The 23,450-nt window shown below is 44.4% G+C and overlaps 1 protein-coding gene across 7 annotated transcripts in view; it reads left to right on the top strand.

Moving 5' to 3' along the window:
* The window catches only part of CCDC152 (coiled-coil domain containing 152), an 84,272-nt gene that overhangs the window by 36,585 nt on the left and 24,237 nt on the right, over positions 1-23,450 (top strand). For all 7 annotated transcript variants that reach the window (XM_077285612.1, XM_077285596.1, XM_077285572.1 and 4 more), the window contains 2 exons: positions 9,596-9,698; positions 18,801-18,928. In XM_077285612.1, the coding sequence (XP_077141727.1) occupies positions 9,596-9,698; positions 18,801-18,928 (231 nt within the window). The remainder of the gene's footprint in view (positions 1-9,595; positions 9,699-18,800; positions 18,929-23,450) is intronic.

Below are 23,450 nucleotides of genomic sequence, written 5' to 3'. Positions count from 1 at the left end.
GCATCAACAAGGCATTTCCGCCCACAGAACTGCCGCTCACTGGATTTTTTTTCTTTTTCGGACCATTCTCTGTAAACCCTAGAGATGGTTGTGCGTGAAAATCCCAGTAGATCAGCAGTTTCTGAAATACTCAGACCAGCCCTTCTGGCACCAACAACCATGCCACGTTCAAAGGCACTCAAATCACCTTTCTTCCCCATACTGATGCTCGGTTTGAACTGCAGGAGATTGTCTTGACCATGTCTACATGCCTAAATGCACTGAGTTGCCGCCATGTGATTGGCTGATTAGAAATTAAGTGTTAACAAGAAGTTGGACAGGTGTACCTAATAAAGTGGCCGGTGAGTGTATATGTGTGTGTGTGTGTGTGGGCAACCTGTGGAGAGGGGCGACTCTAGGGTCCCGGAAGAGCTCCGAGCCTACCCGTCATACGGGTGCGTCCCAACCATAACACCGGGAGGGACGGATTAGCAGAACATCATCTAATCGAGTTGTGAGGGAACACGAGAAACAGACACAACAGTTGTGAGGACTTTCCGTAAGCACAGCCGGGGAGGACCACAACACATAGCGCTAGCAGGAAGGCATAGATTTCCACCTGCAAAGAGAACTCTGGAGGTGCCATTGGACCGGCCGGACTTGCGCAGCCTGGTTAACCGTATTCCGGACTGAGGACCCAGAGATCTTCAGTAAAGAGGTAAAGAGACTGCAACCTGGTGTCCTCGTTATTTACTGCGACCGGCACTTCACAACTACACCACCATTTACCACTCTTTCCACCGGACGTCCCTGCGCAGGCAGGGCCACGGACCGGGTCTAGCCACCGTGACAACCCCAGAACAGAGACTCAGAGTGATGTCTTATATTCTAGGTTCTTCAAAGTAGCCACCTTTTGCTTTGATGACTGATTTGCACACTCTTGGCATTCTCTTGATGAGCTTCAAGAGGTAGTCACCGGTAATGGTTTTCACTTCACAGGTGTGCCCTGTCAGGTTTAATAAGTGGGATTTCTTGCCCTATAAAAGGGGTTGGGACCATCAGTTGTGTTGAGCAGAAGTCTGGTGGATACACAGCTGATAGTCCTACTGAATAGACTGTTAGAATTGGTATTATGGCAAGAAAAAAACAGCTAAGTAAAGAAAAACAAGTGGCCATCATTACTTTAAGAAATGAAGGTCAGTCAGTCCGAAAAATTGGGAAAACTTTGAAAGTGTCCCCAAGTGCAGTGGCAAAAACCATCAAGCGCTACAAAGAAACTGGATCACAAGAGGACCGCCCCAGGAAAGGAAGACCAAGAGTCACCTCTGCTTCTGAGGATAAGTTTATCCGAGTCACCAGCCTCAGAAATCACAGGTTAACAGCAGCTCAGATTAGAGACCAGGTCAATGCCACACAGAGTTCTAGCAGCAGACACATCTCTACAACAACTGTTAAGAGGAGACTTTGTGCAGCAGGCCTTCATGGTAAAATGGCTGCTAGGAAACCACTGCTAAGGACAGGCAACAACCAGAAGAGACTTGTTTGGGCTAAAGAACACAAGGAATGGACATTAGACCAGTGAAAATCTGTGCTTTGGTCTGATGAGTCCAAATTTGAGTTTTCGTTTTGGTTCCAACCACCGTGTCTTTGTGCGACGGAGAAAAGGTGAACGGATGAACTCTACATGCCTGGTTCCCACCGTGAAGCATGGAGGAGGAGGTGTGATGGTGTTGGGGGGGTTTGCTGGTGACACTGTTGGGGATTTATTCAAAATTGAAGGCATACTGAACCAGCATGGCTACCACAGCATCTTGCAGCAGCATGCTATTCCATCCGGTTTGCGCTTAGTTGGACCATCATTTATTTTTCAACAGGACAATGACCCCAAACACACCTCCAGGCTGTGTAAGGGCTATTTGACCAAGAAGGAGAGTGATGGGGTCCTACGCCAGATGACCTGGCCTCCACAGTCACCAGACCTGAACTAAATCGAGATGGTTTGGGGTGGGCTGGACCACAGAGTGAAGGCAAAAGGGCCAACAAGTGCTAAGCATCTCTGGGAACTCCTTCAAGATTGTTGGAAGACCATTTCCGGTGACTACCTTTTGAAGCTCATCAAGAGAATGCCAAGAGTGTTCAAAGCAGTCATCAAAGCAAAAGGTGGCTACTTTGAAGAACCTAGAATTTAAGACATAATTTCAGTTGTTTCACACTTTTTTGCTAAGTATATAATTCAGATGTGTTAGGCTGATTTCACACTTGCGTTTTGATCTGCAGCGTTTTAAAAAAAAACGCATGTGGTGAAAAAACGCATGTAAACGCGACAAAATGCTGCGTTTTTTAGACGCATGCGTTTTTGCGTGCAGAAAAAAATGCGGCGTTTTGCCCCGTTTACATGCGTTTTTTCCTGCGTTTGCGTTTTTTAAACGCATGCTGAGAAGTGTGTGACAGCTGCCAATCATCAAAATCATATAGAAAACCCACTATAAACAGAAATAGCTAGGGTTAGGGTTAGGATCCCTAGTAACCCTAGGGATCCTAACCTTAACCCTAACCCTAGGGATCCTAACTCTAACCCTAGGGATCCTAACCCTAACCCTAAGGGTTAGGATCCTAACCCTAAGGGTTAGGGTTAGGATCCCTAGGGTTAGGGTTAGGATCCCTAGGGTTACTAGGGATCCTAACCTTAGGGTTAGGGTTAAGATCCCTAGTAACCCTAGGGTTAGGGTTAGGCTTTTCTTGTTTTTTCTTGTGTTTAGGGTTAGGGTTTTCTTGTTTTTTCTTATGTTTTCTTGTGTTTTTCTATAAAAACGCATGCGTTTTTAATGCAAGCAAAAAAACGCCGCTAGAAATTACTACAGGTTGCATTTCCGGAACTAAACGCACGCGTCAAAAAACGCATGCGTTGCCGAAAACGCGTCAAAACGCATGCTAAAAAACACATGCGTTTTTTAATGTTAAGTATAGAAAAAAAATGCATGCGTTTTTTAGCGCTAAAACGCTGCAGATCAAAACGCAAGTGTGAAACCAGCCTTAATTCATAGTTTTGATGCCTTCAGTGTGAATTTACAATTTTCATAGTCATGAAAATACAGAAAAATCTTTAAATGAAAAGGTGTGTCCAAACTTTTGGTCTGTACTGTATATATATTTATATTTAATTCAGCGCTAGATAGCAGAAAAGCCGGTAATTCAATTGCCGGCTTTTCCTATCTCCTTCCCAAACCCGACAGGATATGAGACATGGTTTACATACAGTAAACCATCTCATATCCCTTCTTTTATTACATATTCTTCTTTACTAATGTAACAAGTGTTTCTGTGTAAAACTTGGGGTCTCTAGCTATTAAATTAAAGGGTTAAATTCCGGAAAAAATTGGCGTGGGCTCCCGCGCAATTTTCTCCACCAGAGTGGGAAAGCCAGTGATTGAGGGCAGATATTAATAGCCTAGAGAGGGTCCATGGTTATAGGACCCCCCCGGCTAAAAACATCTGCCCCCAGCCACCCCAGAAAAGGCACATCTGGAAGATGCGCCTCTTCTGGCACTTAGCCTCTCTCTTCCCACTCCCGTGTAGCAGTGGGATATGGGGTAATGAAGGGTTAATGTCACCTTGCTATTGTAAGGTGACATTAAGCCAGGTTAATAATGGAGAGGCGTCCATTATGACACCTATCCATTATTAATCCAATAGTGCCGCTGTTTCTCGGAGCCTACGTTGGAGAAGATGACCCTTCAAGTAAGTCCTCATCAGACTGATAATTTTCTTTTCTCAAGAAAACCCTGCTTAACCCCTTACTGACCTCGGACGTACTATACCGTCCGAGGTCAGCTCCCCTGCTTTGATGCAGGGCTCCGCGGTGAGCCCGCATCAAAGCCGGGACATGTCAGCTGTTTTGAACAGCTGACATGTGCCCGCAATAGGCGCGGGCAGAATCGCGATCTGCCCGTGCCTATTAACTAGTTAAATGCCGCTGTCAAATGCAGACAGCGGCATTTAACTACCGCATCCGGCCGGGCGGCCGGATATGATGTCATCGCCGACCCCCGTCACATGATCGGGGGTCGGCGATGCTTCTGAATGGTAACCATAGAGGTCCTTGAGACCTCTATGGTTACTGATCGCCGGTGGCTGTGAGCGCCACCCTGTGGTCAGCGCTCACAGCACACCTGCAATTCTCCTACATAACAGCGATCTGATGATCGCTGTTATGTAGCAGAGCCGATCGGGCTATGCCTGCTTCTAGCCTCCCATGGAGGCTATAGAAGCATGGCAAAAGTGAAAAAAAAAAGTTTTTAAAAATGTGAAAAAAATAAAAAAAACATAAAAGTTTAAATCACCCCCCTTTCGCCCCAATCAAAATAAATCAATAAAAAAAAAATCAAACCTACACATATTTGGTATCGCCGCGTTCAGAATCGCCCGATCTATCAATAAAAAAAAAGCATTAACCTGATCGCTAAATGGCGTAATGAGAAAAAAAATCGAAACGCCAGAAATACGTTTTTTTGGTCGCCGCGACATTGCATTAAAATGCAATAACGGGCGATCAAAAGAACGTATCTGCACCAAAATGCTATAATTAAAAACGCTAGCTCGGCACGCAAAAAATAAGCCCTCACCTGACCCCAGATCACGAAAAATGGAGACGCTATGAGTATCGGAAAATGGCGCAATTTTTTTTTTTTTTTTTGCAAAGTTTGGAATTTTTTTTCACCACTTAGGTAAAACATAACCTAGTCATGTTAGGTGTCTATGAACTCGTACTGACCTGGAGAATCATAATGGCAGGTCAGTTTTAGCATTTAGTGAACCTAGCAAAATAGGCAAGCAAAAAACAAGTGTGGGATTGCACTTTTTTTGCAATTTCACTGCACTTGGAATTTTTTTCCCGTTTTCTAGTACACGACATGGTAAAACCAATGATGTCGTTCAAAAGTACAACTCGTCCCGCAAAAAATAAGCCCTCACATGGCCAAATTGACAGAAAAATTAAAAAGTTATGGCTCTGTGAAGGAGGGGAGCGAAAAACGAAAACGGAAAAACGAAAAATCCCAAGGTCATGAAGGGGTTAATTCTGTTACATTGTTTGACTCCCATATAGTTTTATTGCTAGTTATTTTCCATTGCTTCCTCCCTGTAAGGAAAACCTGATTCCTGTCATTAAACCCCTCAACTGTTGGTCTGTCTGTTCTGTGTTGACATACTCAGTACCTGCATACTATTACAAGTGCACGTAAAATGCAGCGGGAGTGAGGAGATCTGCTACACATTGGTGGCAAAGAGCTGGGGTCCTCACACCATGAGGGGCTGTTGGCTCCGGTGTACTGAATAACTGTGGAGAGCTGTAATCGTCATCATCAACTGCTCCAGTAAAAGCAAGTTTTTCTTCATGCTCCACCTGAAGTCTGGACATTACGGCTTATTGAGACGAGCTGATCCTGCATCCCTTCTACAAGTTTACCCTTTTTATTCTGCTGAGGACGACCTGCCGGAGGGCGAGGCTGCCCTGACAGTTTGTCGCCATTACACCCTGACTCGGTGGAGGCTGATCCAGGCAATAATAATGCATGAAAAAAGTATAAGGGCTCATTTCCACTGGCAAAGAAAACGAACGAGTGCAATCCGATAAAAAATCGGATTGCACTCGGACCAATGTTATTCAATAGGTGTCTTTTCATTTGCGATTTTTTTCTCAGCCGAAATCGGACTGAAAAAAAAATCGCAGCATTCTGCGATTTGCTGCGAGTCTCGGACGAGACTCGCCAATGCAAGTCAATGGGTGCGAGAAAAAAAACGTACGGAATACGGACCATCCGTATTCCGTCCGTTTTTTACGGATACATCACCATTCTGTGGCCTAGAACACTGTCCATGGTCCTGTAAATGACTGGAGAAAAATAGTTGCAGAGAAAAAAACGGATTGCATACGGATGTCATACGGATGTAAAACGGATGGTGCGATTAAAAATCGCATTGCACTCGCATTACACTCGCATGACAATCGCATACGCTACATCCCTTTTTTCGGTCCAGATTACGGACCGATTTGTCTCTCGCCAGTGGAAATGAGCCCTAAAGCTGATCATTTTCTCCTCCCCTCTATTTAAGGATCTGCAGGACTTTCTGCACAGTCCTCAAACATTCTTAAACCTTAGTCAACTCTCCAATACACAGTGTTACACTATATCTAGCGCTCCTGTGTTTTCTTGACAGAGCAGCTGCAAAACACGTTGGACATGCTGGATCTGTTCAGGGGAGTGTCGAGGGCCACTATAAACAAACTGTGAGCCGAATCCATCAATATCCGCAAGTTTGAAAGACATTAGTATATGTGTATAGGGACTTAGCCACAGGATGCATCTTAACTATCTCTAAGGCCCCCTTCACACGTCCACCTAAAAAAAAAATGTAATGTACGCGCCAGACTTTCCGCTTTTACTATCCGTGTGGGTTTCTGTTGACCGTCCATTTGCTGTCCGTGTGACACATACCGGAATAGAATGCAGAATAGAAATTACAGATTTTTAGGTATTAAAAATGTGCAAAGATATAGATTGACAATGCCCCAATGAAGAGCGAAGGCGAAGCCCCAGATTTGGAGCATCTCATTTGATGCACCACTTCTGGGGTGGCTGAGAGAGGAACAATAACCATGGACCTTCCCAGCCTGATTATATCAGGTATTAGCTGTCTGCTTTACCTTTGCTGGTTACCAAAAATGGGGCACCCCACGTCATTTTTTTTCATTTATTTATTTGGCTATCAGATGTATGGTAAGATACACACGCATGGCACTAATATCTCACGGATATATATAATCTATTTACCATCTATCTATCTATCTATCTATCTATATCTTTTCACATATTTTAACACGTAAAATTCATTAATTTCTATTCTGCATTCTATTTCGGTATGTGTCACATGAACGGCATATGGATGGAACACTTTGTTATCCTTGTGCGGTACATATTGTCATCTATGCTGCCTGAAAAAAACCAGACATGTCTACGTGTGGGTCACACACACACACTGTTCTTGTGGAAACACGGACATGTGCGCAGGCCCGTAGATTGAAGGGGGCCTAATGCAAACAGTGCAATTGGGGGAGTTCCTGTTGCAGCCAGTTATATTGCAGTCATACACAAGACCATGAGTAGGAGAGGGCAATGAACATCTCTTTGGACAAATTATGAAGATTTTGTCATATGTTTCTCAATTTTAAGGGAAAAAAAGACTGTGATAAAGGGATTTATTTTTCTTGTGCATTACCACACTATGTTCCTTGAGTCAGAAAGTAGCGTTATTTTCCAATATAATTTTAATGCAAATCACTACAACTAGCCCAGAAAAGATTTGTTCATGCCTCAATTTAAGGGTTCGCTCACATCAGCTTATTATAAATTGCTCCGATGTTCATTCTGAAAAGTTGAAGGAGTGTTCTGCGTACATCACTCCTTATGTCATGTGAGTGCAATGCGAAAGTGCGATATTTATTTTTTCTCGCCTAGCATCTGTATGACATCCGTATGCAATGTGTTTTTAACATCATCTTTTACATACTGTAATTATGTAACTTAAGGCTAGTTTACAAACTAATAAAGCAATCTTATATACAGATATAGATAGATGATAGAACAAAAAGAGATATATGATAGATAATAAATAGAGAGATATCTTGAAGATATATGATTGAATACCTGAAAAACATAATAAGAAAGATTAAAACAAGACATTGTCCCTCGTTCACCAATTTATTAGAAAATAAGGGTCCCACGCAGGTCCGACGTAATCCAGTGCTTCCCACGACATTCCCTGAATCCACTAATAAAAGCCTATAGACTCACTCCAAGTCTCCATATGCTTTTAGCAGTAGCTACTCCCGGCTCCTGCTGCGTGAGACCCAATGGCTCCGAGCAGCTGTGATGTGAGTAACTATTCCGCTCTCAGAGTCGCCAGGTCACGCTGCCCTCTGTGAGAACTGGTGATGAGCGGTATAGTTATTGACTTCACCACTGTTCAGAACGTCCGGGTCTCGGAGAGCTCAGCATGAGCTGGCGACTCTGATAAGCGGTGATGTCAGTATCCGGCGACTGTGACTAGCAGTAACGTTACTGCTATTCACAGTCACCGGGGCTGGATTTGTGGAAAATGGACTACGTCAGACTTGCGTGGGAACATTTTTTTCTAATAAATTGGGGAATGAGGGACAGTGCCTTTTTTTTTATTTTTGCTTTCTTTTTATGTTTGTCAGGTATCCATTTGTGGGCTACATCGGATTTGCTGGACTATGTCGAATTCCCAGGTCTACATCAGACCTGCATGTGTTGTTTTTTTTTTAATAATTTGATGAACCAGGAAAAGTATGTGGGAGTATTTAGTCAAATAAAATATTTGTGTGTGCGTGTGTGTGTGCTCTTTTGGTTTTGATTACTGGGTTAGTAATTAGGGTCTCTGATAGACACCTTTCCATTACTAACACCAGGGCTTGATGCAAGCAGTGATTTTTGACAAATCACAGCTGACAGCAAACCCAGGCCCTATTACATCGATTACCACCGCACCAGAGCAATCTGAATGAGTGAAGGCAATGCACCACAATTGGCACATCTAATGTGATGTGCCACTACTGGGGCAGCTGAGGGCTGGTATATTTAGGCTGAGAAGGGGCCAATAACCAGGCACCTTCCCCGCCTGATAATATCAGCTATCAGCTGTCCACTTTACCTTTGCTGGTTATCAAAAAAGGAGGGACCCCATATTGTTTATTTAAATTATTTATTTATTAGGTTAAACAAGGTTAAGCACCCTTTAGTGCAAGTTTATTATATGTAGGGAGCTTGTGACATTCAATATCTACAGGTCATCTAGTTATATTATCTATTATGTATTCTGAGGGTTCTGGCTGTGAATTTACTGTACTTGGCTGATGAAATTTCGTGGTTCCTTTGAGATGTGTGAGTAAAAATCGAACAGCATATGCATGGTCGGTGGGCAATCCATTTTTTTCTTGCACCCATTGACTTACATTTTCAAGTCTCCTCTGATATACGCGGCCACTCATAATAACCATGGACCTTCCCAGCCTGATCATATCAGCTCTTAGCTGTCTGCTTTACCTTTGCTGGTTACCAAAAATGTGGGGAACCAACGTAATTTTTTTCATTTATTTTTTTTATTAGGTTACAGCTGAGGAAAAACTCACAGATCAGCACTGACTCATTGAGCAACATTGGTCAGAGTGCAATGCGATTTTTTTTCTTCTCGCATTGAACTCATCCGATTTATACTCTAATGTGAGGCCTAACTCATTCATGACCAGAATAATTTTGGCTTCAATACCCAAATAAAAACGTAATGTTTTTAGAATAATGATATATAAAAGGGCTCTTGATTTTTATTTTACTACAGTAATTACTATTTTTTTCATCACACAAGGGGATATTTTTCTACTTTTTTTTTTTCAAAATTAAAGTAGATAAATCTATACTTCGTAAGTTGCAGAAAATGGCACTTTTTCTTATATTCTTTTCTGAACCAGTTGCTTTATTCAATAATAAACAAAAGATGCTTTATGTAATTAGCAATTTTAAGCCTATGCTCTTTTTTGCAGGAATATAAGAAAAATCTAGACTCACTACTGGATGACATGAAAACAAAAGAGAACAATTACAAGATTCAATTGCAGAAGGTTCAGTGTGAAATGGAGGAGAAATGTGGGTTTAACAATACAGTACATTATTAAATAATGTTTTGTGGGTTTCTTATAAACTCAAGGTCTCCAAGATCTGAGCTCATGGTCCCAATTGTTAATTCAAATAAGTGACGAATACTTCAATGCCATGTTATATAAACGTAACCGATGATGACACCCATGACCCTTTAAATAATTCCCATTGTTGTTTGCTGCGCCATTCTGCTGCAAATATTTATATCTGCTATTTTTTTTATAATGAAATGTATTAACCTGATCGTATAACAAGCATCATAATAGAGAGATCATTGTGTTTATCCTGTTATAATAATAGAGTATGTTCTTTGAGCTTGGAAATAAATGCACCCTGGTCATATGGAGCGCCCCCAAGGGCAGTGGGGTACTCGGTACCGGGTCCTCCGGTTCTCAGGGGAATGTCACGGTGGCTGACCCGGTCCGTGGCCCTAGGGACGTCCGTGTGAGAAAGGAAAGGTCTTTAAAGGGGAAATGTTCGTGATGCAACCTGTGGTATTCGGTCAGGGTGACCAACACTGCTTTAAGGGTCCGCTGGGGTGGTGTTATGGCAGCTGGATGGTATACCTTCCCACAGGTGAAGTGTATCCCCAGGGCTTCCCAGAGTGTAGATGGTGGATGGTGAGAGGCGCAGTGAAGAACGAGGACACAAGGTTGCAGTCTTTTTACCTTTACTGAAGGCTTCAGCATCCACAGTCCAGGGTACAGACCACAGGGCAGGCAGAGTCCAGCCGGTTTGGAGGCAAGTCTAGAGTCCCCTTATCCAGGTAGAAATCAGTAGCCTTCCTCTAGCGCCGTGGTGTTGTAGTACCTTACTGCTAAGCGTTTCATAAGGTCCTCACAGGTAATATATAAAGAAACCAGCAGTATACAAAATTAGATTAAATCATATATTAACTCAATAGTAACTAAGATAAATTAGGAGAACTGGAGTTATTTAATAAAAAATTATTTATTGATTACAAGCAATAAAAATTACAACAAGAAAAATACAAGAAAGCTACATATGTCAATTTATATGTTCGCATGGACAGATATCAATATATAGTGTGATCCCAAAAAGTGCAAACGCACAGCGGTCACAGTCATGGACTGATTAGAGCAGTTGTCAATTATATAGTTGTGAAGTGGCCATTATAAGCAGCACAAGGCTAAAACAGTCCCTATTATGTCATATAGTAAGGGGGGATATTTCCTCCCGTGTTGAAATTCCTCGGCACTTAGATGCTGAGAGCCGATATGCCACATGTATTAAAAAAAGACTACCGCTCCAAAATAATGGATATACATAAAAGGTTAATTACCCATGAGTTGCGATGTTCAGTCCAAGACCAGGCCGCGTTTGCACTTTTTGGGATCACACTATATATTGATATCTGTCCATGCTAACATATAAATTGACATATGTAGCTTTCTTGTATTTTTCTTGTTGTAATTTTTATTGCTTGTAATCAATAAATAATTTTTTATTAAATAACTCCAGTTCTCCTAATTTATCTTAGGTCCTCACAGGTGTTGTAGATGCTATGTCTCTCTCTCTGTCCCCCAGATGTATAGGACAAACCCGTATGACCGGTGGCTTGAGGCATTTTACAGGGACTCTATCATGCCCCAGCCTCTAGTGGGTGCCACCTTGCCTCCTGGGTATAGGGCGGGCAGGTAATGTGAAATTAGCTGTCCTGCCGGTCTCTGGAGCAAGGCATAAAGGATCGTTGCTCCCTCGGTGTTCCGGGTACCGGGATCCTGCGCCTCAGAAGGAGGCAGCCTGTGTAGGGCAGAACTCCTTCTGGCATCCACTCCTTTGCTATGACTTCTTCACCCTCTCTATAATACAATTCTCTTTCAGTGTCCGTTCTTAGGAACTGCCACACTTAGGGCAGGCACAGCTCCGTGTCCTTCAGTCTCAACCTCTGACAGGATCCCAGCCCTGTCAGGGACCAACTACCTGAGCAAAGCTTAGCCAGCAACTGCCTAACTTCCTCCCCAGGCAACCAGTTTTACCTAAGTGTGAAGAGAGCCGTAATAAATAGGAGCATAGCTCCCCCTGGTGGACTGGAGTATGAAATGTGTTGCATGTTTGTGAAACCTGGATTCAGTTGTCCTTCTTTGCCTCCAAACATAACATCACCCTCCCCCCCCCAGAGGAGAATATTACTGCAACGACCAGGACCCTGGGGCGCTGCACATACGTCTTACAAAATTAAAAACAAGGACATAGAAAGAGGTATTTATCTGCCCAGGTCACAGGACTAATGCAGAAAACCCCCTTAATAAAGATGGAGGCAACACACGTGCAATATACTGAGGAGACAACCACCCACAACTTATCAAATCATGAATGAGGTGATTACTTAGCATTAAAATTGCACACAAAATAGGCTTGAATAGGGTGCTGGTCTCACCAGGTAGCATCTGCCTTATAGCCTATTAGTGACGCCCATACCAAAGGTGTATCTAGGTTTTCTGGCACCAGGAGCAGGAATCCAGTTCCCAGTCCCCACCCCCGCCCCCTTTCAAACACATATGCAATTTGCACACTTGATCATGTGCCGAAACCTGACAGTGAGTGTATTACACTCTGTTACGTTGGCATGCTACAGGGCTTCATTTTACAATTAAAGGGCTTGTATAGGTTTGTATTTTGCTGTAATGAAGCTGTGTGTGTCAGTGTAGCAGATATAACTTTGTTTTCATGTAAAGTAGCAGAGCTGAATGTGAGTCGATGTAGTAGAGCTGTGCATGAAGCGTGCTGTATGTGTAAGGGGGACGACCAGACCGCGGGTACCTGCACACCGGATCCGGAACTGTTGAGGCTGTGTCTCCTGTTCCCAGGGGGGAGCCTGAGTGAGCCAGACCTTCCCCTTTTGTCTGGGGGAAGCCCTGGGGAGGTGGACCTTCCTGCTGACCGTGGGGGGCGGAGAAAAAAGAGGAGAAAGCGTGCACAGCAGCAGGGGGATAAAAGAAAAGCGTGCGCAGGAGGTCAGTTTGGCACGGTCGCAGGGCAGCAAGTGGCGCGCTCTGCTTCCCCTGACCTCACCACAGAGCGACAGGCCAGGCCACGCTGACAGGGCCCCCCGATGTCTGCAGAGGGACCGCTGCACTGAGGAGAGCAGGGAGTGCCACAGCAGTTCAGGAAGAGGAACCGTTGTGGAGACTCCAGAACCAGGTGTGCGCAGCAGCAAACAGGGAGAGGAGTGCTCCATCCTGGGGCACCAGCTTCATGCATGCCAGCGTCCGCCGCCGCCAACAGAGGGGACTAGAGAGGGAGAGGAACGGGCATTGTGTGCCTGCTGACTACAAAGAGAAGGTGCAGTTTGCCAGTGACTACTAGAGAGAAGCTGTGCATCAGTGGTTGTCGGTGCTTGAGTCTTGGCACGAACAGGCAATGCGCAGCATAAAGAGGAAAGTGCAGCGCGACCAGATAACAAGGTGCCGTGTGCTCCATGTCTGTGAGTACAGTACACGTGCCACATAAGAGTGACCACATACGGGACTGACACTTGCGCCCTGACGTTGTCAGTTACTATTTGCCCACACACTTTTGACCTTACTTCACCAGTGATTATAGTTGCAGAGCCACTTTGGGCTTTTAAAGGACTGTGGCCCGTACCTCTGTCAGCCACTACAGTTTATGGACTAGGGGCAGTGGAAGATACCGGAGACCGACCACTGCCTCCAGAAGATGGGGCATTGATGCCCACAGGACTTTTATGGAGAAGACACTGCGCCAGCTGTTGCCGGCACCATTGAGTTCTCAGCAGGAGTTACAGTTGGCAGAACTCCTGACACAAGTGCTTCACAAGAACTGCCGTTATCTAAACCGTTGTTCTTCTACTTACAATATCCTTTTAAACTGTTGAATCACCTGTTTAACCCTTTATCTCCCAACATCCTTTTCCCTTTATACTGTTTAACCCTTTTCCTCCCTGCGTGGAGTATTCCCCTGTTATTAAACTTGGTAACCCTTGCTCTGCCTCCTGTCCGTCACTGCATCTCGCGTTCCTGTGATTCTTACACTTGGCGTTGTCGGCAGGATGCAGTCTACAGTCGCAGAGGTGGCAGACCAAGTAGTCAGGTGTGTCCCAAGAGCCAGTATACCACTGAGGACAATATTGTATAACCTCCCTAAGTTTACAGGGAGCAACATTCTGTTATGGAGCTGGACTAAGCGAGTCAGGGTTATGTTGAGGATGTACCCCATGACCCCCTGTAATGGAGGCAGAAATTGCCCTGATGGCCTTAAACAGAGAGGCCAGGGATTCCTTCATGCTAGGACACCCTAGGGAACGGGATACTTTAGACAAGGTGATAAAGATACTGGAGGAGACACACAGAGACCCCACGGACGTAGGGAAGTTACGCTTGCGCTTTTTCTGCCGTGTCCAGAGGGAGGGGGAGTCCGTGACCCAATACATGAACACGCTGCAGGAGATCCACGCTGCGATTGTTAAGCGGGATGGCATAAGCGTAGGACCCTCTGACATAGTGCTGCGAGACCAGCAAGTGACAGGCTTTAGAGATGCTCTGCTTGTGCAAGCCCTGCGTGAGCGCCTGCGAGCTAACCCATGCATGACTCTTTCAGAAATGGGGACAGAAGCGCGTATAAGAGAACAGGAGCAGGGGGCTGCAGCCTTGACAGGGATGGTCCGGAGCTGCGAGGTATCCACCCCGAACGAGGAGGAGCTGAGGTGGTCCCGTGAATTGCGGCAGGGAATGCATAAAATATGGGAAGAAATCGGGAGCCTGAAGAAAGCCCTTACTGCTATCTTGGAGTCTAACGCCACACCCGAGGTAATGCACAGCAAAAGATGGAAGAAGTTAGAGGAGAGGTGCGGAGCATGCAGAAAGCTTCAGCAGCAGCTCCGGAATTTGGCACCATATTGTGGGGTGGAGAGCAAAAGCAGAGTTATGCTTCCCATAGAGGACCTGACTTCACCAGTGAATATAGTTGCAGTGCCGCGTCGAGCTCTTACCGGAATGTGGCCCGTACCTCTGTCAGCCACTGCAGTTTATGGACTAGGCCCTGTGGAAGGTACCGGAGACTGACCACTGCCGCCAGAAGGCGGGGCATTGATACCCACAAGACTTTTCTGGAGAAGACTCCACACCAGCCATTTCGGTGCCATTGAGTTCTCAGTAGGAGTTACAGTGGGCGGAACTCCTGACACAAGTGCTTCACAAGAACTGCCGTTGTCTAAACCATCGTTCTTCTACTTACAATATCCTTTGCCATCTAAACTGTTAAATCTCCTGTTTAACACTTTACCTTTCAAAATCCTTTTCCCTTTATACTGTTTAACTCCCTGCGTGGAGTATTCCCCTGTTATTAAAATTAATCCTTGCTCTGCCTCCAGTCTGTCACTGCATCCCGCATCCCTGCGATTCTTACATATGTCTAGCAGAGTTGTGTGCCATTCACAGTTCACACTGTGGCCATTTCACAGACAAAACCCAAGTAAAAACAAAAACAAAATGACATATACCCTACAGTACGTAAATAGTAATAGTACATTGTAGTGCAGTGGTAGCCCACTTATGCAGTGATGAGGCAGTGACCCAGCAAATTTCCAAAACAAAAGTCTCTTTAATGTTCAACTCACAGCATTACACAGTACACAATATCCTCCATATCGCAGTTGGGAACCATATCCTCCAGTTTACAGCGAATAAACACGCCAGTCCACCTCCAAGACCAGTTACCGTGGGCGACTGCACCTCTGTGTATGCTGTGGGTGTCATGCATCTCAGCTCCCCTGGCTGTTTGGCTCCGCTTGCCTGTGTTGCCTCACACAGGTGGAGCTCTGCAGAGCTGACTGCTCTGCACTCTAGCAAACACCAGACGGACTCTGACCCTGACACCCCCAAACCCTTTACTGCAGGGCTTTTAACTAAAGAACCTGTAGCCTTCAGCCACATTGAAAACAAGGCCAGGAAGGAAACGGACTGCTACACTACCATCCTGCAGTCCATTTCAAAACAAAAGCCTAGCAGGTTTTCTTAGATATTCCCTGGACAAATAGCTTGCCCAAGAATAACACTCACTTTTATTTTGCATTACAATCACAGCTACACCTGTGACTGCAATGCACTCCCATGGCCTCAATACTTAGTTTACACTATTTTGATCAACAAAGCTTTAAGCCATCCCATCGCGACAAGGTGTACCAAATCGGGATGTCCTATCCTGTCTCTAGTAATAAAACCTCACCTTGTGCCAGCTGACCTCATTGTAGATAAGGGCAGAGCAGGACAGAAGCCCTGGCTGTTCAGAGACCTGCCCATGGGAAGCTATATAGATGAAATGCCGAGCTCAAAATATGGGGGGAGCCTCACCCCTGTTTGTTCACAGAACCAAAAACTACAGCAAAACCAAACAAATGAGCCGGAGCATAAGTTGGAAAATGTGCAATGTGGTGAAGCACGTTCATGTAGCAGATGTGTGTTTTTATACATAGTAACAAAGCTGAATGTGAGTCGATGTAGAAGTGCTGTGTGCACCTGTAGTGTTTGGAATGTGTAGCAGAGTTGTGTGTATATGTACTGTGCATGCAGAAGTGTGTGTGTGGCGCCCCAGGGTCCTGGTCATCACAGCAGCATTGCTTTCCTCATGGGGAGAGTGATGTAACGCTTGAAGGCAAGAAGGGATAACTGTAACCAGGTACCACCAACATGCAACACATTCACAGAGTCCCTATAAACAGCCTCAAGCCACCAGTCATACAGGTTATGTCCTATCCGGGGGACAGAGAGAGAGGGAGATAACATCTGTGAGGACCTTATGTGAAGCCCTAGGCAGTAAGGGACTACAACACCACGGCGCTAGAGGAAGGCTTTTGATTTCCACCTGGATAAGGGGACTCCTAACTTGCCTAAAAGCTGGCCGGACCCTATCTGCCCTGTGATCTGGTGCCCTGGACTGTGGCTGCCTGAAGACTTCATTAAACAAGGTAAAGAGACTGCAAACCTGTGTCCTTGTTCTTCATTGCACCTCTCACCATCTTCCATCTGCACACCGGGAGCCCCGGGTCATATACTTCACCTGTGGGAAGTTATACCATCTAGCTACCATAACATCACCCCAGAGGACCCCTTAAAGTAGCGTCGGTTCCCACTGACCGAATACCACAGGTGGCATCACGAACATAAACTTTATTCCCTTTAAAGACCTTTCCCTTTTACATGGGCGCCCTGGGCCACGGACCGGATCGCCACCGTGACATGCCCCTGTGAACCGCAGGACCCAGTACCGAGTACCCCACGGCCCAGGCGGGGCAACTCATGTGTACACACATGTGCTTCAGAGAGTGTATATACACTGTGTGCAGAATTATTAGGCAAGTTGTATTTTGATCACATGATACTTTTTATACATGTTGTCCTACTCCAAGCTGTTCAGGCTTGAGAGCCAACTACCAGTTAAGTAAATCAGGTGATGTGCATCTCTGTAATGAGGAGGGGTGTTGTCTAATGAAATCAAAACCTTATATAAGGTGTGCTTAATTATTAGGCAACTTCCTTTCTTTTCCTAAAATGGGTCAGAAGAGAGATTTGACGGGCTCTGTAAAGCAGTCTTGAAGTTTGCAAACTTTTGAAGCGTGATCACCAAACAATCAAGCGTTTCATGGCAAATAGCCAACAGGGTCGCAAGAAGCGTGTTGGGCGAAAAAGGCGTAAAATAACTGCCCATGAATTGAGGAAAATCAAGCGTGAAGCTGCCAAGATGCCATTTGACACCAGTTTTGCCATATTTCAGAGCTGCAACGTTACTAGAGTAACAAAAAGCACAAGGTGTGCAATACTCAGGGACATGGCCAAGGTAAGGAAAGCTGAAAAACGACCACCTTTGAACAAGAAGCATAAGATAAAACGTCAAGACTGGGCCAAGAAATATCTTAAGACTGACTTTTCAAAGGTTTTATGGACTGATGAAATGAGAGTGACTCTTGATGGGACAGAGGCTGGATCAGTAAAGGGCAGAGAGCTCCACTCCGACTCAGACGCCAGCAAAGTGGTGGTGGGGTACTGGTATGGGCTGGTATCATCAAAGATGAACTTGTGGGACCTTTTCGGGTTGAGGATGGAGTGAAGCTCAACTCCCAGACCTACTGACAGTTTCTGGAAGACAACTTCTTCAAGCAGTGGTACAGGAAGAAGTCGGTATCGTTCAAGAAAAACATGATTTTCATGCAGGATAATGCTCCATCACATGCCTCCAATTACTCCACAGCGTGGCTGGTCAGTAAAGGTCTCAAAGAAGAAAAAATAATGACATGGCCCCCTTGTTCACCTGATCTGAACCCCATAGAGAACCTGTGGTCCCTCATAAAATGTGAGATCAGCAGGGAGGGAAAACAGTCCACCTCTCGGAACAGTGTCTGGAGGCTGTGGTGGCTGCTGCATGCAATGTTCATCGTAAACAGATCAAGCAACTGACAAAATCTATGGATGGAAGGCTGTTAAGTGTCATCATAAGGAAAGGTGGCTATATTGGTCACTAATTTTTGGGGAGATTGTTTTTGCATGTCAGAAATGTTTATTTCTAAATTTTGTGCAGTTATATTGGTTTACCTGGTGAAAATAAACAAGTGAGATGGGAATATATTTGGTTTTTATTAAGTTGCCTAATAATTCTGCACAGTCATAGTTACCTGCTCAAACAGATATCTTCCTAAGGTAGCCAAATCTAAAAAAAAACAAACCACTCCAACTTCCAAAAATATTAAGCTTTGATATTTATGAGTCTTTTGGGTTGATTGAGAACATAGTTGTTGATCAATAATAAAAAAATAATCCTCTAAAATACAACTTGCCTAATAATTCTGCACACAGTGTACTGTGTGTACTGTAAAGCTATATGTGTATTATGCACATGCTGCACAGAAACACTAACAGTAGATGTATTACCTTCCTATTCTACTCCACTGCATTAATATTGACCTCACCACTTCTTTACACCGCAAGGGAAGTTTTAATTTATTGGAAATATATTTTTCCAATATTTTTGCTGTCTAAACGCCTTATAGCAGGGTGCGATCTCTAGCCCGAAAAACACAGACTTTCATTATCACTTTAATTACTTTTATATTTACAGTATTCATTAAAGAAGAAGAGAAATATAATCTGCTGTCTGGAAAGGACAAGGAAATATCCGATCTATGGATACAGCTACGTACTCAAGAGAAAGAAAAGCAAAGTGAGATGATCAAGCAGCAGATAGAGGTATTTACAAGCATCAATGATAGCAGGATCTGTCACATTCATAAATATATATGTACTGTATTTTCCATTACATTTGGGATAGAAATATTTCCAGTAATAAAAAAACGCAGCCTTAATCCTTGTTGTGTTCTCAACCACAAGAGTCTGAATATATAAAGAGAAGTAATTTCTTTGGCCTTGGTCCCTTTCTTTATTCCAAATATACTATTAGACGATTTCTCATACTAACAAAGGGAGAATATCTGATCGCAAAAGTTTTTTAAGTTTTATAGTGAATTGCCCAAAGTACATTACTCCTTATACCTACAGCATTTCTACGCACCATAAAGTGTACCATCGTAGAGCCTACACTTTGGCTTTGTTTTACCTACCCCAATATATCCAAATTTACAAGTAGGCAACTTAGAAAGAAGTCTTTATTATTATTTTGGGCACCTCCGTGGCAGATTTCCACTTGGAGAACTACCTGTTTTTTAAATGAGATATATGAAAGAGTGGACATATGGTAAGTGTTAGATTTTGGACAGGTAACCGTACCCCTAAACGGGCTTGTCCTGTTCAGGACTATTTAAATTTTGTTTTTACTATGGAACTAAAAACTAATAGATAGGTACTTGCTAACAGAAAAATTGAAGAAGTCCTCGTTCCAGCTCCTGGGATAAGTTAAAACTTCATATTTTATTAAAAAAATTTAAATAATGATGATGAAAAGATGCACATGGTTGAAGAAGGAAAATAAAGCGAAGTGTTTCAAACGCTAACTTGCAAACTAGTGATGAGCGAGTGTACTCTGTACTCGGGTTTTCCGAGCATGCTTGGGTGATTTTTGCGTGCTCGGAGATTATATTTCAGTCGCCGCAGCTGCATGATTTGCGGCTGCTAGACAGCCTGAATACAGGTGGGGTTCCCCAACAAACAGGCAACCCCCACATGCATTCAGGTTGTCTAGCAGATGCAAATCACGCAGCTGCGGCAACTCAAACATTATCTCCGAGCACACCTGTTATGATCCTAATGGCAGAGGATCTCAGGAGTACCAGCTAAGTCTGCAAACACAAAAAACCAGCTCATAGGGAAGTGGTAACTTGACTGACCGTATACCTGATCCTAGCACAAACAACTAGCAGCAGCCGGGGAACGTACCTACGTTGGTTCTAGACGTCTCGCGCCAGCCGGAGAACTAACTAACCCTTTCAGAGAAAATAAGACCTCTCTTGCCTCAAGAGAAAGGACCCCAAAGTTATAATACAAGCCCCCAACAAATAATAACGGTGAGGTAAGAAGAAATGACAAACGTAAGAATGAACTAGATTTAGCAAAGAGAGGCCCACTGACTAATAGCAGAAAATAGGAAGATGACTTATATGGTCAGCAAAAACCCTACAAAATATCCACGCTGAATATCCAAGAACCCCTGCACCGACTAACGGTGTGGGGGGAGGATAACAGCCCCCTTGAGCTTCCAGCAAAATCAGGAATCACATTTTAAACAAAGCTGGAACAAAATAAGGGAAATTCAAATGCACAAAAATAAGAAAGCAGGACTTAGCTTATCTTGCAAAATCAGGAGACAGGAGAAAACAGACAAGGTCTGATAACAACGAATCCAGGCACAATACAGAGTCTCCAGGAAGTTTATATAGGCACACCCAGGCCCAAACGAAGCAGGTGAGTGCCAACCTGGGGAAAGACACTCCAAGTGCCATACCGCTAATGACCACAAGAGGGAGCCAAGAACTATAGTTCACAACAGTACCCCCCTTTAAGGAGGGGTCACCGAACCCTCACCAAGACCACCAGGGCGATCAGGATGAGCAGCGTGAAAGGCACGAACCAAATCGGCCGCATGAACATCAGAGGCGACCACCCAGGAATTGTCCTCCTGACCATAGCCCTTCCATTTGGCCAGATACTGAAGCCTCCGTCTAGAGAGACGAGAGTCCAAGATCTTCTCCACCACATACTCCAACTCGCCCTCAACCAACAACTCCCGATTACCAACATCATAGTTCCGCTCAGCAGGCGAAAACTTCCTAGAAAAAAAAGCACATGGTCTCATCACAGAGCAACCAGAGCCTTTCTGCGACAAAACAGCCCCTGCACCGATCTCAGAAGCGTCTACTTCAACCTGAAAGGGAAGTGAGACATCAGGCTGGCACAAAACAGGCGCCGAAGTAAACCGGCACTTCAGCTCCCGGAAAGCCTCCACGGCCGCAGGAGCCCAATTAGCAACATCAGAACCTTTCTTGGTCATATCCGTCAAAGGTTTTACAATGCTAGAAAAATTAGCAATAAAACGACGGTAGAAATTAGCAAAACCCAAGAACTTCTGAAGACTCTTAACGGACGTGGGTTGAGTCCAATCATGAATAGCTCGGACCTTGACTGGGTCCATCTCCACAGTAGAAGGGGCGAAAATAAAACCCAAAAAGGAAACCTTCTGCACTCCAAAGAGACACTTTGAGCCCTTCACAAACAAAGCATTATCACGCAAAACCTGAAACACCATCCTGACCTGCTTTACATGAGAATCCCAATCATCAGAGAAAACCAGAATATCATCCAGATAAACAATCATAAATTTATCCAGATACTTCCGGAAAATGTCATGCATAAAGGACTGAAACACTGAGGGGGCATTAGAAAGCCCAAAAGGCATCACCAAGTACTCAAAATGACCTTCGGGCGTATTGAACGCAGTTTTCCATTCATCTCCCTGCTTAATGCGCACAAGGTTGTACGCACCGCGAAGATCTATCTTGGTGAACCACTTGGCACCCTTAATCCGGGCAAACAAGTCCGACAATAGTGGCAAAGGATACTGAAATTTGACAGTGATTTTATTCAAAAGCCGATAGTCTATACACGGTCTCAAAGAGCCGTCTTTCTTGGCCACAAAAAAGAATCCCGCACCAAGAGGGGAAGAGGATGGACGAATATGTCCCTTCTCCAAAGACTCCTTAATATAAGCACGCATCGCGGCATGCTCAGGTACAGACAGATTAAATAGTCGTCCCTTAGGAAATTTACTACCAGGAATCAAATCTATAGCGCAGTCACAGTCCCTATGAGGAGGAAGGGCACTGGACCTGGACTCACTGAATACATCCTGATAGTCCAACAAATACTCAGGGACTTCAGAAGGAGTAGAAGAAGCAATAGACACCGACGAGGAATCGCAATGAATTCCCTGACAACCCCAACTTGACACGGACATTGCCTTCCAATCCAAAACTGGATTATGGGTCTGTAACCATGGCAGACCCAGAACGACCAAATCCTGCATTTTATGCAAAACAAGAAAACGAATCACCTCCCGATGTTCAGGAGACATGCACATGGTCACTTGTGTCCAATACTGCGGTTTATTCTCCGCCAATGGCGTAGCATCAATTCCTCTAAGAGGAATAGGATTTTCTAAAGGCTCTAGGACAAAACCACAGCGCTTGGCAAATGATAAATCCATAAGACTCAGGGCAGCACCTGAATCCACAAATGCCATAACAGGGTAGGAAGACAATGAGCAAATCAAAGTCACAGACAAAATGAACTTAGGCTGCAAATTACCAATGGCGACAGGACTAACAACTTTTGATGGCCGTTTAGAGCATGCCGAGATAACATGTGTAGAATCACCACAGTAAAAACACAACCCATTCTGGCGCCTATGATTTTGCCGTTCGGTTCTAGTCAGGATTCTATCACATTGCATTGGGTCAGGTGTCCGTTCAGACAACACTACCAAAGGATTAGCAGTTTTGCGCTCCCGCAAACGCCGATCAACCTGGATGGCCAGAGCCATAGAATCATTCAGACTTGTAGGAATGGGAAAACCCACCATCACATTCTTAATGGCTTCAGAAAGGCCATTTCTGAAATTTGCGGCCAGAGCACACTCATTCCATTGAGTAAGCACGGACCATTTCCGAAATTTTTGGCAGTACACCTCAGCTTCATCCTGGCCCTGAGAGATAGCCAGCAGTGCTTTTTCTGCCTGTATTTCAAGATTGGGCTCCTCATAAAGCAATCCGAGCGCCAGAAAAAACGCATCAATATTTGCCAATGCCGGATCTCCTGGCGCCAATGAGAAAGCCCAATCCTGAGGGTCGCCACGCAAGAAGGAGATAACAATTTTAACTTGTTGAGCTGAGTCTCCAGACGAACGAGGTCTCAAAGATAGAAACAATTTACAATTATTCCTAAAATTCCCAAATTTAAATCGATCTCCAGAGAACAGCTCAGGAATAGGTATCTTAGGTTCTGACATAGGACTGCTAATAACAAAATCCTGAATGCCCTGCACACGTGCAGCAAGCTGATCCACACTAGTAATCAGAGTCTGAACATTCATGTCTGCAGCAGAGCTTCAAGCCACTCAGAGATAAAGGGGAGGAAGAAAAAAAACAAAAAAAAACAACTCAGACTTCTTTTCTTATAGTCCCGCTTCAGCAATGCACTTCTTGGCCTGGATTACTGTTATGATCCTAATGGCAGAGGATCTCAGGAGTACCAGCTAAGTCTG

This window comes from Ranitomeya variabilis, chromosome 1 (assembly GCF_051348905.1).
Source record: "Ranitomeya variabilis isolate aRanVar5 chromosome 1, aRanVar5.hap1, whole genome shotgun sequence".
NCBI lineage: Eukaryota > Metazoa > Chordata > Amphibia > Anura > Dendrobatidae > Ranitomeya > Ranitomeya variabilis.
This window is presented reverse-complemented; position numbering and strand designations above follow the sequence as displayed.